At 51.5% G+C, this 17,021-nt stretch overlaps 1 protein-coding gene across 1 annotated transcript in view; it reads right to left on the bottom strand.

Moving 5' to 3' along the window:
* Window positions 1–17,021, bottom strand: part of LGR6 (leucine rich repeat containing G protein-coupled receptor 6) — a 132,710-nt gene continuing 115,689 nt past the window's right edge. The window contains exons 12-18 of the mRNA XM_008929735.2: window positions 15,457–15,522; window positions 13,172–13,243; window positions 11,616–11,687; window positions 10,808–10,933; window positions 8,151–8,311; window positions 2,512–2,592; window positions 1–1,238 (exon numbers count right to left, since the gene is read on the bottom strand). Of these exons, the coding sequence (XP_008927983.2) occupies window positions 1–1,238; window positions 2,512–2,592; window positions 8,151–8,311; window positions 10,808–10,933; window positions 11,616–11,687; window positions 13,172–13,243; window positions 15,457–15,522 (1,816 nt within the window). The remainder of the gene's footprint in view (window positions 1,239–2,511; window positions 2,593–8,150; window positions 8,312–10,807; window positions 10,934–11,615; window positions 11,688–13,171; window positions 13,244–15,456; window positions 15,523–17,021) is intronic.

Here is a 17,021-nt window from a genome sequence, read left to right on the forward strand (position 1 = left end):
TTATAAGTGAGACGTGTAGGGTGTTGTGGGCGGGGAGGGGAAGAAGGTTATCCGGAGGCTGCTGCTGGATGGGTCTCGGCTCTCTGAAGTGATCAGTACCTCACTGTCATTGAGGCAGGGACAACGCTCAGAGAAGCCCCTCTCCTTCCCCCTGGTGCCCACTCTTTGCTGGCAGGGGATGAGCGTCATGGAGGGGAAGCTGTAGCTGTCAAGGATGGGGCGCACTCCCAGGGAATCAGGTGTCTCAAACATGTGGTCGATGTCAGAAAAGCTCACCAGAGCCTGTGTGGAGTCATAGGAACTTTTCTCCATGTCATCAGCCCCGCAGGACTGGGGGAAGCTCCCCTTGTCCTGCCCCTTCTGCCTCAGCAGGCGGAAGTCATCTCTGAAGTGGGGGTTGAAGAGCAGGTAGAGCAAGGGGTTGAGGCAGGCAGGCAGGGGCAGGACCACAAGAAGGACGGATTTGATGACCTCTGGGGTGATAAGGAAGAGGTTGAGGGTAGAGGAGAAGGTGAGGAAGGCCACTGGGCAGTAGAGGAGGCAGTTGGTGAAGATCAGCCAGGCCACATGCTTAACCATGGCGCAGTCCCAGACAGCGCTGAACTCCCCCTTCAGCAGGTTGCAGTAGAGTCGGATGTAGGTGCCGGTGATAGTCAGGAAGCAGAGCATGTTTGTCATCACCAAGGCCACAGTGAAGCCCAGGGTGGCAGGTTTCCCATCTGGCATGGGATGTGGGAGGCAGAGAGGGGACGCTCCATATTCTCCAATGGAGAAGAGAGGCAGAACGGCAGCCACAGCGGACAGAAACAGGCAGCAACAGGCAGCAGCCTTGACCTTGCCTAGGGAGGGTGATTTTCCGTAGCCCCGCACGCAGGAGGCTGAGATGCTGCAGTGCACAGCAGCCAAGGTCAGCAGGAAGATGGCAGCCTGGGAGGCAAACACGGACAGGAACCCCGTCACCCTGCAGCCCGCGCCCGTCTCCCATCTGGCGCCGTACTTGGCGAAGTGGCCGTAGGTGAGGGCATCAACGAGGGCCATCATGCTGCAGGAGACGCCGGTCAGCATGTTGGCCCCAGCTATGGAGCCAATGACGAACTTAACGGGAGAGAGGTAGCTGGGGGAGGCAAAGACAGCCAGAATGACCAGGCCGTTGCAGAGCACTGAGACCAGGACGATGACCCAAACTCCCAGGCGGATGATCCAGCTCTCAAACAGGTGATCACAAGGCTTGAAGGGACCTGGAAGACAAACCCCAAAGTTATACCCAGCAGACACCACTTGGCTCCAGTGGTGCTGCTCGAGGCAGTGGCCAGGTCCCAGCCCCCTCCTGGCCCCACCAGCCCCACGAGTGCTGAGGGCTCGCAAGGAGAATTGTCTGCTCTCTTCTGCAGCTGCCTCTTGGCTCTCTCCCTCTCATCCCCACACTGGGGAGCCTCTGGCATCCTCTCAGATCTTGTCTGGGGCAGAAACAAGGTGCAGGGAGAGGTCAAAGTGAAATGTGAGAAACCACGAACTTATCAGAGCTCCTAAAACACAAAAAAGGTCATGACTCCAGACTCACCGACACTCCTGGTGTCAGCCTGGCATTTGGGCCCCTCTGCCATTACCTGCTCCTTCTCATGTACCCCCTGGGATCAGGGAGTTAGTGCTGTGGAGATGTGTGAGGTTGCCTGGGAGGGATTGGGATGTTATAGTGAGGGGCTCAGCAAAAACAAAAACAGGATGGCAGAAGTTTTAGGTGGTGCAGAGCAAACAAAATTAGAGGAAATGGAGAAATCTTGCTCATCTCAAAGGGGATAAAGCTCAGAGCACCATCACCTTTGTTCCCAGGCAGCAGGACATGCCCTCAGTTATTGTTCCTTCATGTCTCTTTTGCAACAAACTCAGTGGGATAATTGGTGAAAACTCTGTCCCTGCCAGTGTCCCACAGCTGGCTGGATGGAACCAGGCCTGTCCAGCCTCCAGCTGTGCTTGTGTAGGACCCCACTGAACCATGAACGGGGACAAAATCAGAAGGACAAAATCAGAGTCCCAGCCTCATGTGCCCACTGGTGTGTGTGTGATGGGAGTCAGGAGAACGTGACTGGGTGCAGTCCAGCATCTCCCTGATCTCCTTTTCTCAGGAAAACAGAGCAAAGTACCCTACAGTCTGCAGTGCTGCAGGTATGATCAGGAAATCAAGGACAAGGTCTTGCCATGCAATGTTCTGGGCTGGCTGAGACAAAGTCTAAGTCATGCAAGGGAGCAGGGACTTCTGGAGAGCCAGAGTGCAGCAGGTCAGTGGATGGAGGAGCTGGTGACACCTGGGATTCCTGATCAGGCATACCCTGACCTCGTCCCCTCCTCAGGGAGGGCAGCTGCATCCAGCTGGGAGAAGGAAGCTCCTCACCTGTCCCCAGTTTGGCCAAAGCCTAACTAGGCTTCTGATCTGAAAGGTCGTGGGGGATCCTGGGGATTTAGAGAAGCTCAAAGGATCCCAGCTCTGTTCAAGGGGTTTCCCTGGCTGCTCACCGGGGCTTGGCGTGCACTGAATAGTGGGGTGAAGCTTTGATTCCTCAAGGTCCAGCTGAAGGTCGTCTGCATCTAGGTCATCTGGGGAGAAAAGAACAAGAAATGGTGCTCAGAGAGGAACAAGCACCTTCAGGGTTAACTGGGCCAGGAGCTTTTCCCACTGCCTGTCCTCCACACAGACCTTCCCAGCCAGTTCCTAGCCCACAAGTTCAAAGTAGCTGCTGGTGTCCAGTTTGTCCCCTGCAGTCACTGCTGTAGAGGGAGAAGGTCTTGTAAACGTTGGTGGGTTGCAGTGTAGCCAACCCCTCTGTTTTTAGGTTGCTCTCAACATCTGAAGTGTAAGAGCCCCAGCTCCCAGATCTGTGTGGCTGTGGTTCCCTCCTCCCAGCAAGCGTTATTAAAAGTAAATAAATACTCTAGCTTATGTGGTTACAGAACACAAAGCCTTCAAATACAACATCTCCATGGGAGCTTTCTGGGCAGGGCTTGTCCAGTGTGTTCATCAACAGGGATTTTGGAGCTTTGTTCAGAGGAGCCATTAGCCTCTTCTTGCAGAACAAATTCTTCATCAGCATCCACCACCACCAAGCAGCTCAGCGGCAAACATACAAGGGAACCCAACATTTATTGCTTAATTTTATGTCGTGTGAATTCTTGGGACTGTGGCGGCCTGCTTTAGTCATGGAAGTTCCCAGGATTTGCTGAAGGCAGGCTGGTTGCCCGTGGCTGCAGCCTCTGCATTCGTGGGGTTTGTGCAGCCAGACTGAAGAGCCCTGGGCCAGCACTGGCAGCTGCACCCTGAGCCAGGCTTGGGCTCACTGAGGCTCAGGCAGAGACCCCCTGACTGAAAGAGAAGCTTCTGGAAGGGAATGGGGCTGAGACCTCAGCCACGTTTTCAGTGTAGGACATCACCAAGGCAAATGGCATCCTCTCAGTCTAATCCCAGATGTGATTTTCTGCTTTGTTCCTTGTTCCTCTTCCCAAACTCCCGCTGACTGATAGCACTGGGACACAGTGAGGACAGCTGCTGTCCCGCTGCCCTGTCCCCACCCACGGCACCAGCACGGCCTTCAGCTCCCAGTGGGGATCTTGGGAGGGTTTTCTGCCAGCAGGAGGAAAGGGAAAGGATGTGGTTTTCTGCTTGCTGCAGCCTGGTAGCCAGGGAGCTGGATCTGTGGCTGTGGGATGAACTTCCCCTTGGATGAATGGCCTGATGCTGGTGTGCACCTGGCAGCTCAGACACTGGCCAGGAAGGTGAGTTTCCACAGTGCTGAAGATGCAGCTGAACTGAGTGGGGTTTACTTGTCTAATCTGTTTAGAAGTGGTGTCTCTCATGAGCTCTGCTCCCTGCCCGTGTTTGAGAATGTGACTGGGATTACTTGATTAAAGAATGATGACAAATAACGTGCTATCTTTAGTGCCTCCTGACAAGCTTTGTGGCTTTCTCGGCTTCAGGGAGCTTTGGAAAAAAAGCCATTTTTTAAAATCTGTCTGTATAAGAGTTGAAATATTACTGCTGCTTTGGAGCCTGGCAAGGAAACACTCACAGTGGGATGGAAAAATATTTCATCCTTGTATTTTATAGTCTTATAAATCTCCAGTGTCTTTTCCAGCCACAGTGCGGAGGCTGTGATGTGCAGTCACGATACCCAAATAACACAGACACAGACTTGCACTTTCTGTGCCCTGATGAGACCCAACCCTTGGGAAAGTGTAACCTGCCCCATCCCTTTTCTCCTCAAAGGGCTGGGTTTAAGCCCAGGTTAAACATTTTCATGAAGTGAAGGAAGATCCTTTGTTTTGCCTGGACTACTGAGCCTTTTGGGAATCGCAAAGCAATCCTTAGACAGCACAGCAAGATTAAAAGTGAAAAATGTACCTCTCTGCTGGAAACCAGTATTTCTCCAGCCTGGGAACTGTGGAGAAAGGAAAATGGCTGTTGTGTCCCAGCAAGGCAGACTGCATTGGTTTGGAAGAAGCTGCTGTTTATTTGAATTTTGCTAAGGCACCTTCACTTTCTGAAGTTTTATGGAAAAAACCCACCTTGCCAGTAGTGCCCTTTCCATGGAAAACAAAGTGGCTGTACCAAAAGCAAAGTGGGAGGAAGAGGAGAAGAATTGCTGGAGAAGGGGCCTCGGTAGGTGCTTTTTTGGGACTCGAGTAGCCTTCTGAAATGACAGAAGCAAGAAAAGTGTAGCTCTAAGGACCCTCCACGGTTTGCGAGGTAGTTGCAGAAGTTCCTTAGTAACTTTACAAGTTATTGGAGGTGCTGGGCTGGGGAAAGCAGTGTCCTTATTGCCAAGGATAACTGTCCACGTGTGCTCTCTTTTCGCTTTCCAAAGCTCTGTTCCATTATTGCAAACACATGCTTGTAAGTGAATTTGCCCCTTTCTACCCTCAAACCAGTGGTCCCCAAGGGAGGTGCTGGGAGGGTGATGGAAGTGCCCCATGGTAGCATTTGCACTTTTCCTGCCCTCCCTCTGCAGCCAGTGTTGGGAGATGCCAGGGTTTGCTGGGGGATGTCCCGTGTGACAGGACCCCGAGTCACCTTTGGGCTCCTGCCCAGCCACAGGGGACAGACTTGGGGCAGGGGGTGTCTGCTAAACACTGCCAACTGGAATCCAAGGAGGCTGAGACAGTTGGGATTGTCCAGCCTGGAGAAGAGAAGGCTCTAGGGAGACCCTAGAGACCCTTCCAGTGCCTAAAGGAGCTCCAAGGAAGCTGGAGAGGAACTTTGGACAAGGGTCTGGAGTGACAGGACAAGGGGGAATGGCTTCCCACTGCCAGAGGGCAGGGTTAGATGTGATATTAGGAAGAAATCCTTCCCTATGGGGATGAGGGCCTGGCACAGGTTGCCTGGAGAAGCTGTGGCTGCCCCATCCCTGGAAGTGTTCAAGGCCAGGTTGGATGGGGCTTGGAGCAACCTGGGCTAGTGGAAGGCGTCCCTGCCCATGGCAGGGGATTGGAACGAGATGAGCTTTAAGGTCCCTTCCAACCCAAACCATTCTACAATTCTATGATATCCCAAGCACCAAAAATGTTGGAAATGGGACCTTAAAAATCTGTTGTCACAAGGTAACAGAGTGATGAGTCATTCACTGACCACACTACTTTGGGCCTCAGGTGGCCATTAATCAGATGTGAATGGACACACTTGGGTGGTTGTCTGGTGTGTTCCCAGGCATCTGGGGCCCTGGGAGGATGAGAGAGAGATGAGATAGCCCTGCTCTGTGGCTGGAGTGGGATGGACCCTTGGGTGCTGGGCTTGGCTGAGGGTTGAGTGCTGGATGCAGGAGCAGGACAGGGGGCAGGAGCCACTGCCTGGCTGCTGGAGCAGGGATGTGCCATTGGGGATCCATTTCTTGTCCCTGCATGGCTGCCTGGGACAGGCTGCCTTTCACCACCTGACTGTGAGGTTCTGTGGACTCCTTTGGGAAGGCCTGGAAGTGCTGCACAAGGCTGAGAGCAAAGGGCTGGCTGGAAGCAGTGCCTGTCCCTCTCACAAGTTCTCCCAGAGCATCTGAGTGCCCTGATGAGCCTGGCTGTACATTGCCAGGACAGAGCCACAAGTTATTTTCTCTTAACTAGACCACTTTCCCTCTTGCGTGAAAGGAATGTTTGGGAGCTTTTGTCCTTTTTAATGAGGAAGTGTTACAAGGTTCATATAACCCAGCTAAATACCACCAGTGGCCATCAGAGAGGAAGAACTGGGAACAGAAATAAAGCAATGATTAATTAAGTAAAACAGCAATACCACAAACCCCTCATGACCAAGAACAGACCCGGTTGCTGAGTGGTGCAGAGGGTCATCTGCAGAAGCTGCACATCATAGGAACATGTTCTTGTGCATGTCACACTCACACCTGTGTGCTTTGGTATTTCAAGACAAATCCAGTGCTTTAACATCTGAAAATGGGAGCCTTTACAAGCTGCTAATAGTCTCATCTGGCACATCTTAGAAACAGTCAACATTCCCCTCCGGTCCCAAAAGCTCATGAACACAGCATCCATGAGGCTGAGACTGGCTTGGAGGCCTGGGAGCCTGTGGTAGGTTTTGGCCTGCTGACAGGGCCCGGAGAGAGCATCCTTTGGGACATCAAAGGCTTTGGTACCCAGCAAGAGCAGGTCTGTGAGCAGTGCTGTGGACTCTGTTCACAAAACAGATCTTTTCACAGATGCTGTAATTTGCTGGGCAACCCCCACAGCCATCTGCACCAGGACTGTTACAGCATGGGCTGCATTAATGATGGAAAAACTGACCCGGCCGAGAAGAAATTCCTGCAGCAATGACCATGACATATGGCTCCTCTGGTCTGTCTGCCCAGTGTTACCACCAAGTCTACCATGCTTCCCAGAGCCACATCAGGCCAGTAGGAACCACAGTTCAGCCCCTGGCTGGACTTTTTACATGTCTAAAGCCTATTCTTAGTCTGTGAAGGATCAGGGCAGGAGCAGAACAGGGGGCTGGTGAGTCACCCGCTGGCTGTGTCATAAAGGGTCTTGGTCATCCTGCCTGTAACACAGAGTCCAGCAGCTCTGGATCAATATCTGTCTCCACATCCAGTCCTGCCTGCTCAGGATGTGGGAGGAGACAGCAGAGCCCCTGGCTATGGCTGGGTGCTCAGTGAAGCAGGGGCTCTCCAGGGTCTCAGCCCTCTCAGACCTCAGAAATGCACTGTAGCCACTGTATTTACACAAACATATAAACAAATACAGCATCCAAGCTGTGTTCTGAAATGCTGTTTCCACTCTCCAGCAGTTACAGAGGAAGGAAGCAAAGGGGCTCGTGCTTTTCGTCACATTACTCTGAGATTCCCTTGCAGCAGGATCACACCAGCTTTGTGCTGGAGCTGCTGCTGTGCTGTGGGGCTGTGAGTGCAGGTGTGCCTTGCACTGTCCTCTGCTGGCCTCCTGGAACTGGCTTCATGGAGGTCTGTGCAGTACTGAGCTCTGGAGCACTGAATAAACTGAGTCTTGGACAGAAAGTTCTGCTCAACTCTGGAGGCCTTTCTGCCCTGCTTCAGCCAGCACCTGTACTGAGCTCATTGTGTTCCCCAAATGTGTCCTGTTGTCATACCTAACCCAGACCTTTGCTGTAGCATCAGGGGATGTGCCCAAAAGTAGCACATACACAGGTCTCCCTACCTCCAGCCAGCTGCACACTCCAGGTCTTTGACTTCATTCTATTCCTTGGATTAATCCTGAAGCCCTTCCCCTAGATGTTGTAAAGAGAAATACTGATGTCCTGCCAAAGGCTCCACACTGCCCAAAAAGCAGTTGACCAAGCCCAGAAGTTGCCCCAAGTAGCCTCAGCCACGTTCCAGTGCCTTGGGCAGCCTCCCTCCATAGCCAGCAAGGCCAAACTGGCAAATGTGTCTGTGCTGTGGGGGACTGCCAGGTCCTTTGGTTACCCTGTGAAGGTTTGGATGTGCCAGATCAGCTTTTTTTCCCCTACAGGGTCACCAGCTGAAGCCCATTCACAGCAATTGGCCACCTGCATTGGAGAAGGCTCAGTCTGCCTGCCCTGGGGCAGGTGTCACTCCGTGGCTGGTGGTGGGAGCACTCCTGCAGATGCAGGACTGCACCCAAGCTCGCAGCCCTGCCTGTGCACTGATCACTGCTCAGCCCACTTTACTCACAGTGATTATCGGTGTGACCTGGAAACAATTCCATGGTCCTCTTGTGGGGATCCTCCTCCTCAGGAGTCGTGTCTTCTCCCTCCCATTGGCTGGACACCTTGAAGAAGCTGCTGCAGCTGCCATAGGCACAGCACTGGTAGGCGTATGGGACCTCCAGGACTCTGCAGAGGGAGAGCAGAACTTAAAGGTGTGTCCCCTCCACAACCTGAGTCTCCATTGCTTTGCCCTTTTTGCTCAGTTCCACATGTGACAAAGGCTGGTCTGTCTGGTGACCTTTACACTGGTGAGGGTCTGTGCTGTGGCAGAGGACTCCACGTAGGACAGAGTGTGCGCCCAAGGCACCCCATGGTGTCTCTGCCCTGCCCCACTTCTGCTGGTTTGAGCAGGAGTACTGAAGTGGAGAATACCATTCCTAAATCAAGACATTCCTAAAAACCTGTCTGCAGTTTTCCCCAGACTAAATTAGCCCCTCTTTCCCAAGACATGCACAGTCTTCAATTTTTACCACGAGGCCATGTTTTGCTGGGCATCCTTTCTTTCCTTCGAGGTGAGAAGCTTCCCAAAAGCAAGGTTCCCCTTGCTTGTTGTTGAGGGTCAGAAAGACACCTTCAAACTTCAGTTCCAGGAGCGTGGCTCCCTCCTGCCAGCTCAGGAAGGGATTTCTCAGGTCTCTCAAGTGAAACAAGTTGTTTGAATATGTTCTGATTTCGACTTGAGAGTCAAACTGTTAGTTGCTAATTATAGCATGTATTACAAGGTTAATTCAAGAGCAGCTGAGCATCATCTGGACACAATACCAGGCTGTCTGTCAGCAGCTGCATTTTTGGCTTTGCTGGAAGTCAGGGAGACTGCTGATGAAGGCAAAGGAACCTCAGGTTTTCCAGACAATTAAGGTCTTCTGACAAGATCAGTAAATATGGTGAAACTCTATATTCTAAAAATATGCTTTTGTTTTATGTTCCCAAACATTTCTGCCTGAGCCCCATGAGGCTGTGGAAACTCTGTATACAAGCTTGTTTCCTGTTATAAGCTCCAAATTAGAGCCTATTATTGAAAGGTGGTAGGGAGGTGCTGATCCTCCCAGGAAGGGTAAGAATTGTTCTCAGATGATTCCTCCAGACATATGCCCCAAGAGTAAGACTACTTAATGGCAGTACCCCAAAATTTAGGGAATGTTAATGGGTCCATCGCCTGGCACGGTTCAATGAACCACTGCTGCAGGCTCAGTTTCTCTGGTACAAATCCAAACCAGCTCCACAGCTGCCAATGGAACTAGTTTAGAGGAGAAACACCCTGGAAGTGCTGAACTTGACCCACCCTGCACAAGGGAGTGCCTGTTGGAGTGGGTCTGGAGAGGCCACGGAGATGCTCCGAGGGCTGGAGCCCCTCTGCTCCAAAGACAGGCTGGGAGAGCTGGGGGTGTTCACCTGGAGAAGGGAAGGCTCTGGAGAGATCTTAAAGATCCTTCCAGTGCCTAAAGGGGCTCCAAGAGAGCTGGAGAGGGACTTGAGACAAGGGTCTGGAGTGACAGGACAAGGGGGAATGGCTTCACACTAACAGAGGGCAGGGTTAGATGGGATATTGGGAAGAAACTCTTTCCTATGAGGGTGGTGAGGTTGCCCAGAGTTGCTGTGGCTGCCCCATCCTTGGAAGTGTCCAAGGCCAGGTTGGACAGGGCTAGGAGCAACCTGGGCTAGTGGAAGGTGTCCCTGCCCATTAGAGGGGGTTGGAATGAGATGAGCTTTAATGTTTTGTTTCAACCCAGATCATTCTGTGATTCTATGATCTTGGGTGTAGGAAACCCTCCAAAAGCTTCTGGAATCCCCTGCCATTTGGAAACCAGTCATGCAGTACATCCCAGCTATGATGAGCCAAAAAAGTCAGAAGAGAAAGCCCTTCAGACACCACTGCTGAGGCAGACTGATGTGAGAGCTCCATACTTTTCCTCAGACCTGAGCTATTAATCCCAGTGTTGGTGCAGTGGCTCATGGTCCCTTCACTAGGCGCCTGAACTGGAGAAGCTCCAGCCTTGGGAACTCATACTGGATGAGTGGAAGCATCAATTTATGCATACTTGGCTTGAAGGGAACTCCTCATGAGACCCAAGGAACAGATGACTTTGCCTGAGGGGAATTTGTGTTCTTTGGACCACGGACACCTCAGCCTGAGGGCAGGTGCCAGGCTGAGACCCACCTGTAAAGGAGGGTCAGGAGAGCCCGAGCCTGCAGCACAGCACTGTGTTCTGAGCCTTTCACAGCCTCATCTTGCTCAGTTTGACCCCTCCAGGCTCCTCATTAATCCATAGCAGACAAGACACGGCCACACAAACAGAGTTTACAGAAGGAAACCTGGATGTCATTAGCTGGGACTGCTTCTGGGAATGTTTTCCATTGAGAGGAGCCCTGAGCTGGGCTCGCTGCATGTTTGTGTGTGTGTGTGTTTGGGGTGGGGGTGATGGGCTGGGGAGCACAGCACCACTCTCCTGTGGAAGCTGTTAAAAGATGAGATGCATTAGCAGCAGATGAAGCTTCCTCTACCCATTGGCCTGGAAAGATGGAGAAAGCATGAGAGAGACAAGGAGAGCAGGAAGCTGAGTGCTTTAGGCAAATACAGGCTGTGCTGAGTGCCAGAAGTGAAAGAGCCAACACCCCAAGTACCTCATTTTGGGGAAACTCTCCTTGGTGAAGGGCTCAGAGAGAGCTGGGTTGCCTTGGAGCTTCAGATGGGTCAGTCCAGCCAAGCCATCCAGAGGCAGCGTGACCAGCTGGTTGTCAGTTAAGTCCCTGGTGAAGGGAAAGCAGAGAGGGAGACCATGGTCAGGGTTCTGCTGCCAGTGGTACCTCAGCCAAACCCTCAGCTGCCTGTCTCAATTGCTCCCTCAGTGTGATGCTGAGATGGGGCTGGGTGCTGCATGGGAGCCAGAAACCTCTGGAGATAAACAGATTGAGATTGCAATCCCTGGGAGAATGAGAGGGTGGGATTAGTGCCCGTGCTGAAAGCTCTGCCTGGTATCTTCATCTCTGTACACATACACTCCATGATAGTTTGGGTATGACTGCAGATCCCAGCCCATAAAATACCCAAAGTCTTAGTGAGGGGCTGAGGACTGAGGACCCTCCAGAGCCAGAGCAGATGGTCTGCAGTGACTCTTGCTGAAACAGTCCATCATGCTGATCTTCCCTAAAGACATCTAAAGCAGGTATGAAAGCATCATGAAATGGAAGTTTAAGTGTTCAGGGTGAGAGCAGCTTAAAGATGGCCACTCCTGCACTTCATCATCCCTTTGGTACTGATAGGAAACCTTGGGATTTGGTCTGTCCACATCAGTGCTGAGACATGCACCTCAGCACATCAGCCTTCCAGCATCTAAATCCCAGGTGTCCTGCTTGCCCAGGGAGTCAGTCTGAGGTCCTCAGATACCTCCCATCCATGGACCACTGTGAAAGAAATATCCCTGTGACTTACAACTTGGTGAGTGAGTGCAGGGTCACAAAGGCCTCCGGATGAATAAACTGGATGTAATTCCAACTCAGGTCTCTGCAAGGCAAGGACACACCAGTAAATAGTGAGCAGAGCAGGGCAGTGAAGCTGCTGACACCAGCCTGGCCAAGGGGCTCAGTGGGATCAAATGTGGGATCTTGTAGCCCCTTGGTCAGCAGCAAGTTCTGTCCCATTGCAGCTCCCTGGAGACAAGAATGTTTGGGTTTGCAAGAGCAGAAGAGTTTGCCTTGCAGGAGCTCCTCCACTGAGACCAATGGGAAAGGTTCCTTTCTGGGTTCATTTTCTGTAAATTTGGGGATTTTATGCTGACATGCTAAACCTCAGAGCAGTAGACAGGTCATGCCTTAGTGCCAGACCATTCCCAACACAGTCACAGTGCTGGGTGTAGCAAGCACAGATAGGGCCAGGGGGCTGTGGAAGGTGAACCAAGATGATTTTAGAATGTCTCCTGCCAAGTTTGGATTCACTGAGTGCCATCAGTAAGCTCTGCTTCCATCCCAGTGACTGGGCTCTGCTCCTTCTGTCATCAGGGAGAGGAACCAGCATATCAGGATGCATTTCTTCTCCTAAGGCTGACTATGTGAGCAATCTCATACCATATATTCATCTCTCCTGCTCTAGGGGAGTCAGGGGTACCTGCTCAAATGTGTGGGAAGTCGGGTGAGATGAATCCTTCCCACAGGGACCAGAATATACCCCAAAGTCATGGCTGACCTTGCACACTCAGCTGTGTGTGTGTGATTGTAGGGTGGCAGCAGAATGCTCGTGTTTCCATGTATGTCTGCAGTGTCACACAGAACATGTAAGTGTTCCTGTGCAGTTGTAAACACGGTGTATGTGACACTCATGGATCCTCGGGATGCTGGGCTATTAAATGACACACAGATTGCTGCACCACGGGAAAAGCTTTCATGTGATTTTAGTTCACTTCCTAACAGAACATCAAATAAAGACCATCAGGGCTCTTTCCAGATGTCACAGGGACAGTAGTGCCCTGCGGGGCCTTACTAGCTGTCAAAGGTGCCAAGCACTTAGGAGGTCGCTCTCTCTCACACATGCTTGGGTGCACTTAGTGCGTTGAACATGAGCTTGTGGGAAGGAAGTCTCAAACCAAATAGGATGCTCTGCATGGATGTTCCAGGACTGCATGGCCCAGGATCAGCCTGTGTATGGCAAGGGGGGCAGGAGCTCAGGTACACCGTGGTAAATCCCTGACATGAGTCCCTGGCTGAATTTAGGAGGCATGTCCACAATGTGGGCTGTGCCGTGCCAGAGCTGCAGCGTGTGGTGTGTGGGCAGGGAATGGGGGCAGTTACAGCAGGGTCTGCAGGCACAGGGGAAGCCAGAAGGGTGGTTTGTGCCCTCTTCTTTTCTAAAGGGGAGTGGCAGAGGGACTCCATAGCAAAGCCTCCCAGCAGAGACAGAGGGAGCAGGGTTGGAACTCCCCACAGCCTGACGGGGTTCACGGTTCCCCTTCCCCTGGCAAGACTCCAGCCAGTCCCCTGCCAGACAATACTTGCATGGAGCGCAGGGCCATCAGCTGCACAAAGGTGTCTGCTCTGATCTCGTGGATCCTGTTGTGCTGGAGACCACTGGAAAAACAGAAACTGGTTTGAGAAGACAGCTGAAGGCAGCGTTCCTGCTTTGTAGGGATCTTTGTCCCAGTGCAGCAGATGCAGATTGTCACAGTGGAAGTTGTTATTTGCACTTAGGAGACCTACTCTTATTTTAAGAGTTAAATGGGATGAGTAGCAAAACATCTCAGAGCCATTCTCTCATACAGGCAGCTCCAGGGCTCAGGCAGCCTCTGCTTTTGATGCCATTATGGCTCAGCAAAGCACTGTTGATATGCAGTGTTTAAAGGTGCCCTGTTATCACCAAAGACATGCTGGCTTCCCACTCTGCTCTGCCCTAAGGCTGCAAACTGCTTCATCCAGAGCAAAAGTGGAGAGCTTGGAGCCAGGGAACAGCAACGAGCTCTGTGTGACCCTTCAGGAAGGACCATGTGCTGCTGCCCTTTGCCTTTGTGAGGGTGAAGGGGGTTTGAGGGCTGAAGGCATCTCAGTGTTGCATGAAGAAAAATCCCAATGTCTTGTTGAACCCACCATCCACAACTACACATGAAGTACCTCATCCCTTCACATCTCCTTTCCAGCAGCCTCCTGCACCCCCTGGGGAAGGGGAAGGAGCAGGGTGGGGGCTCACACAGACTTTGCTGACTGACCTACATGCTTCCCACATCCCCAAGAGACATCTCCAACCACGCACCCCATGGGAAACATTCAGTGTTTCAGTTTTCTCTAGTGTGGAACAAAGATGAATAATTATTAAGATTCCTACAAGATGCCCACCATGAATTCCCAGACCTGTGGAATTAGTGTCCCCATCTGTGATCTTCTAGAAGGGGAGATGGCCACTGCCTAGTGCTCTACCTACAGCAGCTCCCCTGGGCATTTTTCGGGTAGTTAACTTGCCTTTAGACTCAGAAATAACCTTGACTTATCTCACGCAGGGACCTGCATATGGTGGCTGTAATATCTCAGCTGGTATTTGGCCACATGTTCCTGTTCCAAAGGTGGGCACTTGAGGCTCTCCTACCTGCTCTGCTGCTGGTCCCTTGGTGCCCCAACACAGCCAGGTTGGCATCGCTCCTACCTCTAGCTAAGATTTCAGCTGGGGGCCACTGGAAGCTCTGGGCACAAATTTGGGGGTGACTGAGTGGGAGAGGTGGAGTTTGGACAGAAGGGGTACTGGAACAAGGTAGAGAAAAATAATTTAGGGATGTTAAGCTGTGAGGGATCGCCTGTGTGGTGCAGGTAAAAACCTGCACACTGGCAGTTACAGCAGAGCAAAGGCACACCTGAGTTGTTTATGTGCCAGGCTGTACCACCACGCACCATCAGACTGGTTTCCAATGTATTTACCAGTGGGAATGTTGATGCCTGGTGGGAGTGGGGCTTACAGGACAATAATTTTGGGGTTAAGGGACCGAATATTAATTTTCAAGAAAATATTAATTTAAAGCATAATCCTTCTGAGTTCAGTAGCCTGAAAGAGATTTATTGTGATTTTATATTATTGTAAAGTCTGAATTTGGCATATTGTAACATTTTGTAAGAAGAAATTTTAGCAGAATGCATGAAACTACAGGTTTGGAATTCTGAACATTTGTCTTTTTTTTGTTGGACTTCCTATTTTTTCCAAACGTTTTCCTGGGGGTACTTTAGATAAAAATATGTCCAGCTCTATCTCTGTCCTCACAGCTCCCATAAAAGGCAGCAGGGTCTGTGTAACTCTCATTTTCATGTGATTTCACAGTACCCTAGTATCCAGTTTGCTAAGGCTGGATGAGCTGGTCTGGCCATCCAGGCTGGGATGCTGCAGGGTCAATCTCTCCTGCATTTTTTTTTTAAATGGAGATTCTGCTCCTATACATCTATTTTTCCAGGTTGCAGAAGATATTTATGGTAGAGATAAACCCCATTCTTGATTAGCTCTTAGTGGGACTGAAGTCAGTGAAGTGAATTCTGCGCTGTCTCATCCTTCTTCTGTTTGCTGTGGCTGGGACCTGTGAAAGGACTTGGGTGAATTAAGCTCCTAGGCACAGGGAACACATTTTATTCTGTATTTGCACAGGGGCAAAGAGTGGAGCTCTGGTCTGTTTGCAGTCCAAACAGTGAGTTATAATGCCCAGCTTTCCCAGTGCTTAGTGAAGGTTGATTTTTGTGTGTGGGAACTGCCTCTCTCCTCAAAACAGCCCTTTTGCCCCAGAGCATGGTGCAAGCGAGGACATCTCTGTACTCACAGCTCCTCCAGCCGCTGGCACTGGTGGAAACTGGGCAGCTCTTCAATTTGGTTGTGTGACAGCTCTCTGCAGGGGAAGGACAGGACAGGAATGTTAGGAATCAAAAACCAGTGCCCCTGAGCCCTCCCAAAGCAGGTACTGTTGGAGGGTAGGATGACTTCACTTCATTCTGCACAGCTGCAGAGCACTGTAACCCCAGGTGAGGGGAATCTCCACTTTTGGGCAACTCCAGGTGAGGGGGATCTCCACTCTGCACACACCTGGTGCTGGCTCTGAGTGTCTCTGTGCAAGGTAAGGTTGCCCCGTGGTTTCCCCACTCGTCCAGCCCCAGCCCAGCTCCCTCCAGCCCAGGCTGTGGATGGATGGAGCCACCTGTACAGCCGGGGTGGGCTTGTCCTCCCCAGCCCCAAGTCAGCTGGGAAACCCAACTGTGCCACCTTCTGCCATGCACAGCCCCACTTTCTGTGGGTGAAGAAGAGAGAGATTTGTGCCAGAGCTCCTGTCCTGCTGCCGTGGATGGAAGCTCACAGAAGCTGCAGATGTGCCTGCAGAGCCAGGGAGGTTTTGGCCAGCCAGCTGCTCAACTCCCTCCTGGCATCCAAACCAACTGCCTGCTCCCCATTCAACCTTTCCTGGCTTTCTCCCAAGGCTACGGAAGGGGTTGTGGCATTGGCAGGGTTTGATTCAGGACATTACAGACTGTGAAAATGTCTGGTCCCTTGGTCCCTATTCTTTTAAATGCTGTCAGTTGAAAGTAGTTCCCAACAAACTCCTCTCCCACTGGTTCATGGACAAGTGTCACATCAGCATCCAGAGTAGAGTGACTTGATAGTCAGAGGAAAACCCATCCTGACATAACTTAATGAGAATTTATTGAAGCTGAAACAGGCTGGGCAAGGAATAATGTTTAAACCCAGCTCTTTCCCCCACCAGCAGAGACTGGATTTGTGGTTGTTCAAGGGAAATTTGCCCCAGGGTAAAGTTTTGTATGTGGCTTCTCTGCCGACTTTCCAAACTTGGTTTCCATCTTTCTGCCAATAAGTTGCTGCTAAAATATTTCAATTATTTTTTTTTTTTGCCAACCCCCTCACCAGCAGTTTTCCATGGTGGAGAGGAGGAGGGAGGGAAAAGCAAACAAAAGGTTTGTACTTGGCTCTGGAGGCTTCACCTGGTGTGAAGAAAGAGCCTTAGCCTCAGTCACTTTTCCCTGGTCCCTGTGTCAGTACATTAGGCTTGACAGGGCTGTGGCTTAGCTAACAGTGCTGGGGGGAGAACCAGCCCCAGGAGTTATTTTGGGTTCCTCCAGAGTGAGGGTAACCAGATGAAGCCCAGTATCTACGAGCAGAGCAGCCTCAGGCACTGAGGCTCTGCTGGGGACACACCAGGATGGAGGTGCTGATGGCATCGAGGGACTTCAGCTCTGCTCAGGGGAGTTTCACCTATTTCTGCTTGAGAAGAAAGACAAATCCTCCAGAGCTCAAAGAGTGTTTGGACCATGCTCTGAGGCACAGGGTGGGACTGTTGGAGTGTCCTGTGCAGGGCCAGGAGTTGGACTCCGTAATCCT

The sequence above is a fragment of the Manacus vitellinus genome, unplaced genomic scaffold (assembly GCF_001715985.3).
Source record: "Manacus vitellinus isolate BGI_N305 unplaced genomic scaffold, ASM171598v3 scaffold_47_pilon, whole genome shotgun sequence".
Lineage (NCBI taxonomy): Eukaryota > Metazoa > Chordata > Aves > Passeriformes > Pipridae > Manacus > Manacus vitellinus.